Genomic DNA, 12,411 nt, shown 5'->3' on the forward strand with positions numbered 1-12,411 from the left:
GGCGGGGAGGGCCCCAAAAAAATTTCTGCACCCTTTTTGATTAAGGGTGATTTGTGACTCTTTGAAGTTGAGGGGTTTTTTGTTCTCCAAAGTGCACAATTTATAGGTGGAGATATCTCTTTCTTTATCCTATGCGCTCTTCCCAAATAAGGGAGCCTTAAATAGAGTCACGTGACTCCAACGGCCACTCATAAATTTGGCTTGATGACCTCCGGGAGGTTAGTGATGGAAGCCAGCGAAACGCATCTTAATATGTTGGCAAAGCCCAAGCAAGGGGGAGAGGGAGTGAGAGAGAGAAAGAGAGAGAAGGGGGAGAGAAAAAAAAAAGGTTCTTGGAACTGGGGGGTAGCCGTGACAACAAGCCCACAGCGACACCTGGTGTCTACATGGAAGAATTGCATCCTGAAGTTCTGGTCGCCTTCTGGCAGCTGGATTTTTCTACCCTGTGGAGAAGCTGATTGTAGCTGCAACAAATCCCTGAGCTGCCCTTTTAAATTCTATTTAAATTTGAGAAAAGATAAGGTCCCATTTAAGATACACAGAGGTGCCTTTTTAATAGATAGTCCCATTCTCCCTTCCTCCAGGGCCTTCTAAACTTTTAAAATGGCTGAGGAAAGGGGAATTCAGGTAGTGTGGCTGGCTCCTGCCTAGGTTGGAGAACCATGGGGGCTTATCTCAAGTTTTCTAAACCAAAGGTTGAGGTCCCTTGCCTCCAAGGCCCCAAGGCCCCGAGGCCCCAGTACTACTGAGGAGGTACCTATAAATATGGGAAAGTAGACTCCTTGGGAAAGGTGGACAGAATTCCCAAGAGGAAGGGTCCTGGATGGGCAAAACTAGACTGGAAGGTCATGAGGCTGAGAATTCTGGAAATTCTCTGGAATGAACCTGAAAGTAAGATGGTAGATAGACTTGGGTAGACCTCATCATGCCAGGGACCCCAAAGTGACAATAAGGCAGTTTTCAAATGTGTGCCTGTGTGTGTATGTAGAACCGGACACAAATGGGTGGGAGGACTTTTCCCTGTGTGTGATCCTCATGTACTACTCATGCCAGATATTTTAGAAAGAAAATTGATGCTACTAGAGAGCATGGAGAGGCAAGATTCAAGCCTCCACAATTATTATCTAAGCAAAGAAATCTTTCCTTTGGTGCTTTTCCAGGCTTTCCAGGAACCTGAATCCAGAAGGCCCACAGGAGAGCAATTTCTTAGCTCTTCAGAGGCATGGAGAGGACCCGGCTGAGGGGGCTGGCAGAGCAGATGCCTGGGCAGCATTGGCAGCCCTTGGCCAAGGTCTCTGCAGCCCTTCTGCCCCTTCCTCTCCTCTCCTAGTCCCAAGTCTTACTCTTTCCTGCTTGCTCTTTCTCCCCAGGAAATCTCCGCCTCTGTCAGGAGAAGCCCCCCTTCCCGCAGGCGGAGGCGCTGGTGGGGATTTGGAGAATCTGGAATACTCTGGTGGAATTTTTTCTCTTCAGGAGACCCCCCTCCTGACCCCAAATACACACCACCTCTCCTCTAGGCCCACTCAGGTTTTTCTGACTGGGCTTGGGGAGAGAAGGCTGGAGCTGAGAAATGGTTAGGGTCTTGCTGCGCCCCTCACCCGCCAGGTCTGAGAGAAGAAGGAAGGAACCAGACAAGCTGGGGCGGTAAAGAAGGAGGAATTTTGTTCCGGCCACTTCAGGAGTCCCAGCACAGGCGAGAGCTCATTCCTTGAGTCGTTCAGTCCTGGCCGAAGGACTCCAATCCTGCGGTCTGGTCTTCTGGTTCTCCTAGACTCTCTGCCTCCGCCACGTTTCCCAACAGCGGGCCTGGTTTGGGCCGGGGACTTACTGCCGAGCGTCCCCCTCCCCACGGTACTGGGAGTGGGGGGGAGGAGACCTTGGTGCCTGGAAAATGCTTCTCCTCTAGCCTTTAGGGCTAGGGGTTCAGACGCCCAGGACCCCATGCTACCACAGGCAGGAAAGAAAGGCCTGTGTGGGGCTTCGAGCCCAACCCTACTAAACCCAGGCTCCTCCACCCCAACCCCCACAGAAATCCTAAACAGCTTTTTTTTTTTTTTTAAATGGGTGTGTGTCGGTTCGCGTGGGGAGCCCTGAGAGACTTCCCAGCCCCCCCAGCGCGGTCACGAGGAGAATTCGGAGGACTCGGCGCCCGGCTCCCGAAGAAGGCGAATGCAGAGGACTGGGGGCTTGCAGGCGGCGGGCAGACGCGGGAGTGCTTGGAGCCTGCTCCAAGCCGGCGGCTGAGCGAATTAACAGAAATGCAGATATAAACTTTTAAAAATAATATGTTTTATTAAATATTCGAGAACGGATCCAGAGGTCGGATTTATACAGGAGGGTAACACGAGGGGATTTATTTATTTATTTTCTCCTACTGGCTAAACAAATGTCATTCACTTTTTTTCTTTTTCTTTTTCTTTTTTTTTTTGTAATTTTCCCTCTTTTTTCCCTTTTTTTAAAATAAGATGGGAAGACTGAGGGTTCTAAACATAAATATAAATACAGAGACCACAAATACAGCTAAAAATATTCACACAGAAATGGTCACAGTTTGTAATATGCCATAATGACCCCCAGGAATATTTAAATACAATTTGCCTGGGCTGGGCATTTGCTGGGGAGAGGGGCCGGACAAGGGTTGCGGGGAGGCCCTGGGGGTTGCTGTGGGGCCCAGGCGCGCCCTCCTGGGGCCTCCGGCTCTCCCGGGCTGCCAGGCTGGGCCCTAAGGCCCGGGAACAGAGGCCCCAAGCCCGCGAGCCCGCTCTGGGCGCGGGGGCGGGGGTGGGGGACGTCAAGCGGCTGGTGGGGGGAGTCAAGTCCTCCTGGAGGGAGATCTGTGGAGTCTGAAGCAAGGCTCAGGGCTGAGAGCCCCCAAGGCCTGGGCGGGGAAAGGGGCCAGCAGACAAGCCGAGAAGGAGCTAGTGAGGGAGCTAGGAGGAGGAGGCCAATGGTGAAGAGTTGTGCGGTGAGGGAGGGGGTCCAGAACTGACTTTCAGGTCCACGTTTGACTCCCTAATTTTGCTTTAGAGTCAAAACACATCAATTGTGCCAGTGATAAATACAGAGTGTGTGATTAGGGGAGAGTTGGGGTGAGCAAAGGGAGAAGGAAAGAGAGGGGTGGCAAGGACAGTCCTGGTCACTCTTTCTGCTTCTCCTCTTCTGTCTCTTCCCGCTTTTCCTCTTTTTCGCCCAGGCTGTCAGCTGCAGCCCCTCCGCCGCCCCCTGAGAGCGTGGACGTGAGATTAGATTTTTTTTTCCACTTCATCCTGCGATTCTGGAACCAGATTTTGATCTGCCACTCGGTCAGGCAGAGCGCATTGGCGATCTCGATGCGCTGGCGCCGTGTTAGGTAGCGGTTGAAGTGAAATTCCTTCTCCAGTTCCAGGGTCTGGTACCGCGAGTAGATCTGGCGGCCGCGCCTCCGGTCTGCTCCATAGCCGACCCCTAGAGATCCGGGCACAAAACACACTAAAAACAATCAGCAAGGCGTCCTCTGCAGACGATTCCCCCTAGCAAAGTCCTGACCCTCCCAACTTGGCCTGCAACTCGCGACCTCTCTAGGTCTAGTCTTCTGCCTTTTGCCCTGCCCCACCCCCACTGGGGGTACAGCCTAGGGCCCCAACTTCATTCAGTCCTCCCATAGGGTAGGAGATGTGTGTCCCAAAGAAAGGTGGGGGGCGGGGCAAAAACCAGGCAGAAAGCTGCCAGTCTAAAATCTGAATTTTGAAAAATCTCAAATACTGGGGATAAGGGCCCCATTTCTCAAGGACTGGGCTCCACATCTCCTAAGCACCCTAGCTCCTTAAAAACTTCTCCCCACTTTTCTGTCCTCCCCTTTCCCCCTCCCTTCTCCTCAGCCTAACTCGACTTTGGGGCTCCCCCACCACTGCCCCTTTCCTCTCATCCCCTGCCCTGTTCCTTCCCCCCTCAGCTCTCCTTGAAGCCCTCCAATCCACCAGGGGTTGAGGGGGCCTGGCCCCTGTGAGCCAGCGCGGGAGGCAAGCAGAGGGGGCAGAAGAGGGGGCCCTGTCTCTGCGTCGCGAGGAGACGAGCGTGATTGTTTTTATGGGGCCATAAAAAACTCTCTCCGCCCGTTCTTCTAGGGAAGCCGGTCATAAAGCCAGTTCAGTTTATTTATTTTATATCTCGGAGCTGTAAAACTCACCACTGAGCGAATTCATTCGCTGCATCCAGGGGTAAATCTGGATACTGGCTTTCTGGTCGTGGGGCCCAGTCCTGCCCTGCTCAGAACTGAAATCCTGAGCGATTGAGGTCTGTGTGTTATGTCCTAAGGTGTTTTGTCTCAGTTTGAGAGCATGTCTTTCTCCTGGTAAAAGGAATTAGATCCATAGTCATGTGGCCCCCGGCTGGAACTGAACACGACTTTCTCCTGTGGCGAATAAAAGGGAGTCGAGTAGATCCGGTTCTGGGCAATGGCTGCTCCATAGGTCGAGAAATGCCTCACTGGATCATAGGCGGTGGAATTGAGGGCGACGTTAGGGAGGACGTCCTGGCCCCCGGCGAGGTGGCAGGATAAGGAAGGGTTAGTGAAGTAGGAATTCATCCCTTTGCCTTTACCTGGTCGGGCTATGATTTCTTTAATATTTATTTCTGTCTCCAGTTTGTACTCGGAACTAGATGGTTATAGGGACGGCTCCAATCCAGGACAGACAAAATGACAAAGTCAGCTGACCCCCTTCCAGCCAATCGCAAGCCAGATGTCAAGAAGGGGGAAAAAATCGCTTCTGCTTCTGTTGATTCCCTAGTTGAGACTAAGTGTGTGATTTGAAAGTAAGACTTGGATTTCTTTTAAAAAATATTTATGTGGAGAACTGGTTTGGGGGTGAAGCAGGGGTGCATGTTCATAAACAGGACCTTAGGACTCAGGGAAGGAGAGATGTACTCCCAGGAAATCTCTCAGACCCAGATAACTTTGCTCTGCTGTGGCCAGAGCCTGGGCCAGAGAAATCTCTGTATTTTCAACCTTATTTGATCTTTTATATCTTCCCCCTTCTAAAATTACATTCTGTTTTCTTCATGGGAGGAATTCCCTCCCAGCTCAGAGAAGGCTCTCAGAAATCCTACAAGAAATCTTGGTTGACACTCCATGGGGTGAGTCTCCATCACTAAACTGCTATATTTTTGTCCAATAATTTTAAAAAATCAAAAGGAAAAAGGAATTTCATAAAACATGGTTCCCAGAGGAAAGAGAGAGTGGCTGAGAGTCTTGGGTTAGAGGAATGTGGGGAGCAATTAGGTTTAAAGAGGTGAGACTGAGATTGCAGGGTACAGTGACTGAGCTTAAGTTGGCAAAGGAAGCACGCATCTGTTCTCCTCTGCCTCCTATCCCCCTTCTGCCTCCTCCACAGGACCCTTTCTGAGGAAATACTAGCAACATTTTTGCTTAAAAGGGAAAATGTATAAAAATACAATAGGGAAAGGAGATAAAGAAGTTAAAAAGTGGGAGAGATGAGAGAAGGGAAGAGAAGAAAGAAAACTCCCGAGTCTTCTTTCTAGAGACATCAACTCCTGATTATGTTGGTGAGAATTTATGATTTGAAGCCAGCGAGGGCCGGTGGGGTAATTCACACAGGATCCAGTCTGGAAGAGGAGAGAAGACTAGTGGGGCTCTGATGAACGGTTAGCTTCTTGAAGCTCAAGCCCCCTGCACAAGTCAGAAACCCCTACCCGCTCCAAATTCACTGCCCTGCCACGAGAGGCGCCCCTGGACCTGAGTTCTGATGCCTGAGGATTCTAGCAAAGAGGTCCTGGGGAACTCTTTCCCAAGTGCCAGTCACCCCAGACTTTCAGCAGGCTTTCCCTCCTTTTTCTCCCCACCTTGGAGCTGAGAGGAAGAAAGAGATGGTTAAAAAAAATGCAGCTGGATCAGAGGCTTGAGACGGCCGCAGTTGGCGAACTGAAACTAGGAAGGTGTGCAGAAGGGGGTTTGCCCCTTTTTAATTCAAACCTAATTTGATATCGCGACATAGGCCAAAATTGCTTTCAGTTGACAAAAAAGTGGGTGGTGGGCATATGCAGGAATCAGTGAAAGCTTATATTTTCCCCCTCACTTTTTTTTTGGGGGGGGGGGAGCGGTAACTGGCTATAACAAGAACCCGGATGTCGCCGGATTTTATGATCTTTTCCTTCTGTGTAACAAAGCGAAGTAATCAATGGGTAGCAATAAAGCCATAAACGGGACTACGCTGGGAAAAAAACTCATTTATTCATCTTCTGTAACGTTAAGGTTTCCCTGGAGTGTCGCTAGGGGGGAAAAATAAAGTTTCAAACCCAAAAGCAGATAGTGTACAGGAGCTGGTGCAGACAACATGTTAGTTAATACATGAACCTCGTTAGGGGGTTGAAGAGTCTTACTACAAGACGATTTGTGTTGGCTGTAAAAAATATCCAGACCCCATCCTTCAGAAAGGAAGTAAATTGGTTGGCATTTAGAAGGGTGGGTAGGGGAAAGATCCCCATAATTATAGAGGTTTCTCCCTTTAGACTACACTTTCTTCTTCCCAAGGAGAGGAAGGTGAAAGGATAGAGGAGGATGCTCACATTAAGAAAGGAATTTTAAGAGGAAGTTATCTCATTTTGGGGTGATATGGCAGGTACACATAGACACGAGTGTGTGTGTGTGTTTTTTTTCCCCCTTGAATCCAGCTGTCCTCGAATTCATGGCATGCCTGGGCAGAGGTTTCCAACAGCTGGCTGGGGCTCCAATTTCCCTGGAGGGCAAGAGGTAGGGGGGAGAGAGAACAAGGGGAGGGGGTACCCTAGAACTGGAATAGGAAACAAGTCAGCACCTCTGGATGCAAGTAGCCTCTTTCAGATTTGCCAGCCTCCTTTCTGCCCTGAGGGTAGCGGTGTAACAAGTAGAAGAGGCTGGAAGAAAGAGTAAATCCCCCCACCCCAATTTCAAAGCAAGACTGCTAGAGGGATAAATCATGTCAGTGATATTTCCTTCAAGATATTAAATTGTTGCAATGTACAACAAATTGAATGATGGAAGATAGGATGTCTTAATGAGGTTTCGCTTTCAATGAGTGTTGATTTTTCTATGTATTTTAAGACCTCTTTTATGGATGGGTGGGAGGGAGGGAGCTGGAAAGAAAGAAGGGGCTTCTTGGGGAAGCACTGCTACAGCTCCCCAGCAAAGATGCTTAAGTTTCCTTGAGCCTCTCCTTAAGCAGTTCTGGAGAGGAAAGGAACCCCAAAGTTAGGGAGATTCTCTTTTGGGGCCTAAAGTCGGTGGGCTTGGGGGGGTGGTGATCTGAGGAACAGAAAGTAAGTCTCAGGCACTGAAAGTTAAGTGTTTTATTACATCCCTAAACAGAGGGCAGAGACTGAAAGGTCTTGCGGATTTATAATGAACAGAAACCAGCTGCTGGGGGAAAAAAAGGCAGAAATGCTGGAGGGGGGAGAAAAAGGGAAGTAGAAATACAAATACATTCCCCCACTGCTTAAAGACTGGAGGCAAAAATAATTTCCAACACAGTTTATTCCTCCATCACCTTCCGATTCTGAGAAAAGAAGCCTCCTTCTTTCAGTTAGATCTTTAATTATGCAGCTGAAATTTGCTGGAAGGATTCGCTCCAAGGGGGTAGAGTAGGTCAGATTAGCTCGATCTTCCCTACATTGGATTATATTTTCCTTTTCCCATTTCATGTTAATTTTATTTTTTGGCAAAAGCATGGCTATCTGGAGGGGAAGAAACTGGAGCTTGGATTTTTCTAAATATGTTTATATTTTCCTGTTAAATTTGTCTGAAAACAATTATGGAAACTCATCAGCAGAAGCAAGAACAGATGTTTTATTAAAACTGCAGTTGAGCTCTGTAAATATGCACAAGTCTTGGGAAGGAGGGAGCGAGCAAACTCATTCTTTGTTTCTATAAAACAAGCCTAGAGAAATCAGAGAACACCTCCCATTAGACCAGCAGGTTTAGGAGCTTCTCCGGCCCCTCAGCTTTTAGAATTAGCCATTCAGAAGGGGCTTGGTGTCAAAAGCAGTTTTTTTTTTTTTTTTTTTTTGCTCTCAGAGCTGTAATTAGTGGATTCAAAGACAGAATTCAAAAAGGCAGAAAAGGAATGAAGGGGGAAAGTTGGCACTCCATGCTTCAGTCTTCCCCCTCCCCAATCCAAAACACATGCTTTCGGTGAGTACTAATTATAGGAGAGGAATTTACTGCTGGCGCCTTGGGCCTGAGTGGGGTGCAGTCACCAGCCTGGACTACCCAAGGCTAAGGGTCACCTTGGAGCTGGGCATTTAGGGGTTTCCTAGGGTGCCTTAAGTCACTCCTATTTGAGCCCTGTCCCACTGTAGGTCAGGGAAAGGATGGTAGCTCCCTTGATGGAACTGGGGAAAGAGTGGTGGGACTGCCCCCACCCAGGGCCTGAAGAGGTTCATGGGCAGGCCTTGCTCTGCCTGCCTTTTCTGTCCACTGTACTCTGGGAAATAGATTAATTTCTGGTGGAAGGACACATGAAATGAACAGGGTGAGATCTGGAATTTTTATTTGGGGAGAATCTTTCCAAAGGTCCTCCTTAGTTTGTGTTCTGCAGGGCTCCTCTCTCTCTCCCCAGATCCCCCAACTATGTCAGGATGTTTGTGACTCACCCACACTCATACACAGATACAACACAGTCCATTTCTGGCTGGCTGCACCACCAATTAGAGCTTGGTGCCTCCGAAAGCTGCTCAAGGACCCCAACACTGGAGCCACAGGACTCAGCACTCCCTTGGCCTTGGTGCTTGGCTTCCTAGAAGCTACTACAGCTGCCAGACCCTACTCTTCCACCACTTCTAATTCTAGTTTTCCAGAGCCAGAGAAGAGCGGTTGCCCCGCCAGTCCCTTTTGTGCCACTGGGCGAGGGCTGAAATCCCTCTTACAGAGAAAGCCTTTTCAACAATTGCTCAGCTCACCTCACAATCGAACTATTTGGTTAAGGCTTTGCTGTTCTGGAGTGACTGCTCAGCTGGCCCCAGTAGCATGTGATTAGATTTTTTTAATTTAAATTTTTTAAAAATAAACTACTCAAATGCTTAATGTTTGGTGTGCAAGCTCCTTTGATCTCCGTAGAACCCTGAATAAAAGGATTGCAAAGAGAGCTTCCAAATCTGTCAGAGAACCTGAACGAGGAGACTGGTCTCTTAGGGGACACCAAAGCAAACTCATCCAAGGTGTTCCCAGTTTCTCATAGATATTATAGTTTTCTGAGCACATAGCCCCTCCATACACACACTGCATTCCAAAAAGGAACACTCTCCTTTGTAAGTTCAGGCTTGGAGGCTCTTGGAGAAAAATGAAATTCGACACACCCAACCTTGAAATGGATCACATTTGTAGGTGCTGATATTCTAGGAATAGGGTTCAAGCTGGCCAGCTAAAGGGAGTTGGGATTCAGCAGGGAGTGGGGAAGTGTCCAGATGAGGCATGTCAAGCTTCTGAGAACCCCCTCAAACACCTCCGAGGCCTGTGTTGGTGACTACTCTTCTGAGGACTTAGACTGCCTGAGCTGTTTTTGCTTTATTGTAATTCAACAGAGAAGAAAGGTATATGGAGTGGCTCTGCTAACTTAAGTCATATTTCCTTTCCTCCCTCTCTCTTTCCATATTTCTGCCTAGCCTTTCTTTATTGGCACCCCACTTGCTGCTGCTGTCATCAGCAGATAAGCCCCCCCCCACACACACTGGTGTTTGTCTGGCCTTTCAACTTACTTTTCTGGCTTATGGTTAGAAACTAAAATAGGTCCCAAACATCTCTGGCCTATCACACTCAGTTCTGAGCCCCCTTCTGGTTCCATCTGGAAAAAATCATTTCTGGCTTTTTGGGGCCTGGCCCTCAAGCCTCTCACCTTTATCATAAGCAGCTGAATATCAGCTGAGGAAGGGGCTTGGGAGACTTAGCACCTCAGTCCCATTGGGAATGGGGAGGGAGCTCGATGCTTAGGGACATTTCAGGAGGGCAAAGCAAGTATCCCAGCTCAGCCCAGGAATAAAAATTTAAATCCTGAATATTCAAGAATATTTTAGGGCTTAAGAGAGTGTCAGACAAAGAGGGAGGGGCAATAGGGGGTGTGCTGCTCTGTGCCAGCTCAAAGGAGCCCCAACTTCTGGTTTCTCTTATGCCTCTCAACATTCAAGCTTTGCTTTGACCCATTTTGGAGGTTTATGAGAGTTGCAAAATTCAAGAACTAGGCACTTATGACATCACAGTGAATTGTCATGTGGAAATTGTAAATGTCATAAAAGTTATGTACAACAGGATTTTTGTGTGTGGGTGCCCAATCTCCCCTCACTTTTCTTCCTTTCCTCCACTTATTCCCTGGTCTAACTTCTCCTGCTTGAAAATAAAATATTATTATATTCTGGAACAATAAGCCAACAATAAAACATCACCCTCTTTTCCCTATAAATAATTTTATCCTTTATTGTTTGCAGTCTGAAAGAACCATTTAATATGCATTGGTGAAAAGAGGGAGAGAGATGAGGAGGGGAATTAATTTCAGAAACAAGAATATTACTTACTTCCATGATACTCTTTTAGATTTGATAGCCAGGAGCAAAATTAAAGGCGAACAGCAGCCTCTCCTACTCTACACCTGGCGGGATTGGAGATTTATAGGATCTTTAGCAAAGGGGCAATTTAATTTTCTAGGATTTGCTTAAATTCACTGGTATTTTGGGGGGCTGAGGAGAACGAAGGGGGAAAAATGATATGCTTGGTCTAGCTTTACAAATCTACCAACATTACCCTGATTTAAAAACCCAACAACCTGTGTCTCAGGGAAACTCCTGCAGAAAAGAATGGAGGAGTGCAGCGAGGGAAGCCCAACTTTCTTAATGACTGTGCCCCCCCTAGCCAAGAGGTTACCAGGGGGAAGGAAGAAATGCTAGCTGGAGGCAAAAGAAGGGCTGCTTGTGAGTCTCTGCCACCAGGACACCCGGAGGTTTATGGTGTCCCCATAATTCCCTGACCCTTTAAACAGCTGCCCTATTTTAGAACAATTTTTGCTTCCTCCCCTCGGAAAGGCAGGATGAGGGAGAGTGTTAGGGTGGGAGAAGGGTGTTGGAAAGGGGAGGGAGTTTGGGTTAGTGCTGCACTTTGTTCTTCTAGGTGAATTTGCTGGTTTGGGGGGTTTCTGACGCAGGGTGGCAGCAGACAAAACAAGTAAACAACTCACAGACACAATAAACAGGGGCGGCTGCAGCGCTGTGGCAGAGGACATGGGCTGGGTGAGGGGCAGGGTCCTGGGGTAATGTCACCCCAGCGCCCCAGGTGGCCAAGGCTCAGAAGCCTGAGTCTGCCTGCAGTAAGTGTGGAAGAAAAGTGGAAAAAAAGCTGCTGTGGGCCTCCGGCACAGCAAGTCTAGACAGGAGATTCTTGAAAGGAACCTGAGTGCCTTGGGAGTAGCAGAAAACTCCTCCAGCCCTGCTCCTGTTCTTACTTTCTTTTATAGGGCTTTCTACTGACGTTTTTATTTCCCTCTGCCCTTGTCTTTTCGTGGCCCCAGAAGCTGGAAAGGCTGGAAAGGAGGCAGATTAATTCCCAGTAGCGGCCCATGCTGTGTGCTCCAGGCCCGCAAGCGGCATGGCCCAGTTTCCACTCCTGAAAGTCTCCATCGGCCTTCTTTCTTAGCCTGGCTTTGCTTTGGTCCAGGCTGCAGTCAGGATTAAAATGCAATCCCACCAGTAACCAGATCTGCACAGACAGGGGACCTTAACTCTTAATTGGGCCCCTTACACAGTCAAATCTGGGGTAGGGTGGGGTGAGTGGACAGAATAAGCAGAGGGAGGGAGAGATGGTCACAGAACCCCTAACCCTTCTGGTTAGCCTTCTACACCAGCCTCTCCAAGCACCCTGGTCTGGTCGGCAGTCACCCCAGACCACTGCCCGGAGTCACCTTATTAACTACTCCAATCCCTTCACCGCCCCAGTGAGGCTTCTGGCAGCCAGACTCCAGTTCTGACTGCTGGGAACTGCTCAGAGGCCCACAATATCCCCACAAAACGCCCCAGAGACCTCACTTTCAAGATGACTGGGTTCCCTTGTAACAAAGTCTGTCAATTGGAGGAGTATACAGGAAGGTGAAGAAGGAAAACAGAAGGGATTTAGTATTTCCCCAGTCCAGCTGCACAGACAGCAAAAGCAGTAAAGTCTGAGAAAGCTCTTGTAGCATCCGTTGGTTACTGGACCCGCATACTCCGATTCCAGAGCACACATATTTCCAGCAAAACAGCAGAGAGGGCCTCTTTGATACACCAGGTGCTTCCATGAGCCCACTCTCATCTAGTGGGGGCTAACAAAATTTTGCATGCACATAAAACGGAGTTTGAGCGAATATAGGCATGGTAATATACAATTAATCACCAAGGAAATATGAGACTGCATATATTCATGCATAA

The 12,411-nt window shown here is 48.5% G+C and overlaps 1 protein-coding gene across 1 annotated transcript; it reads right to left on the reverse strand.

Moving 5' to 3' along the window:
- Nucleotides 1–2,282: 2,282 nt before the first annotated feature.
- On the reverse strand, nucleotides 2,283–5,407 carry Hoxc6 (homeobox C6). The gene is given in 3 exon segments (XM_076854616.2): nucleotides 2,283–3,444; nucleotides 4,166–4,306; nucleotides 4,309–5,407. Coding segments are annotated over 3 exon segments (705 nt in total). The 5' UTR covers nucleotides 4,565–5,407; the 3' UTR covers nucleotides 2,283–3,136.
- Nucleotides 5,408–12,411: the final 7,004 nt, after the last annotated feature.

The sequence above is a fragment of the Callospermophilus lateralis genome, unplaced genomic scaffold, assembly GCF_048772815.1.
Source record: "Callospermophilus lateralis isolate mCalLat2 unplaced genomic scaffold, mCalLat2.hap1 Scaffold_86, whole genome shotgun sequence".
NCBI lineage: Eukaryota > Metazoa > Chordata > Mammalia > Rodentia > Sciuridae > Callospermophilus > Callospermophilus lateralis.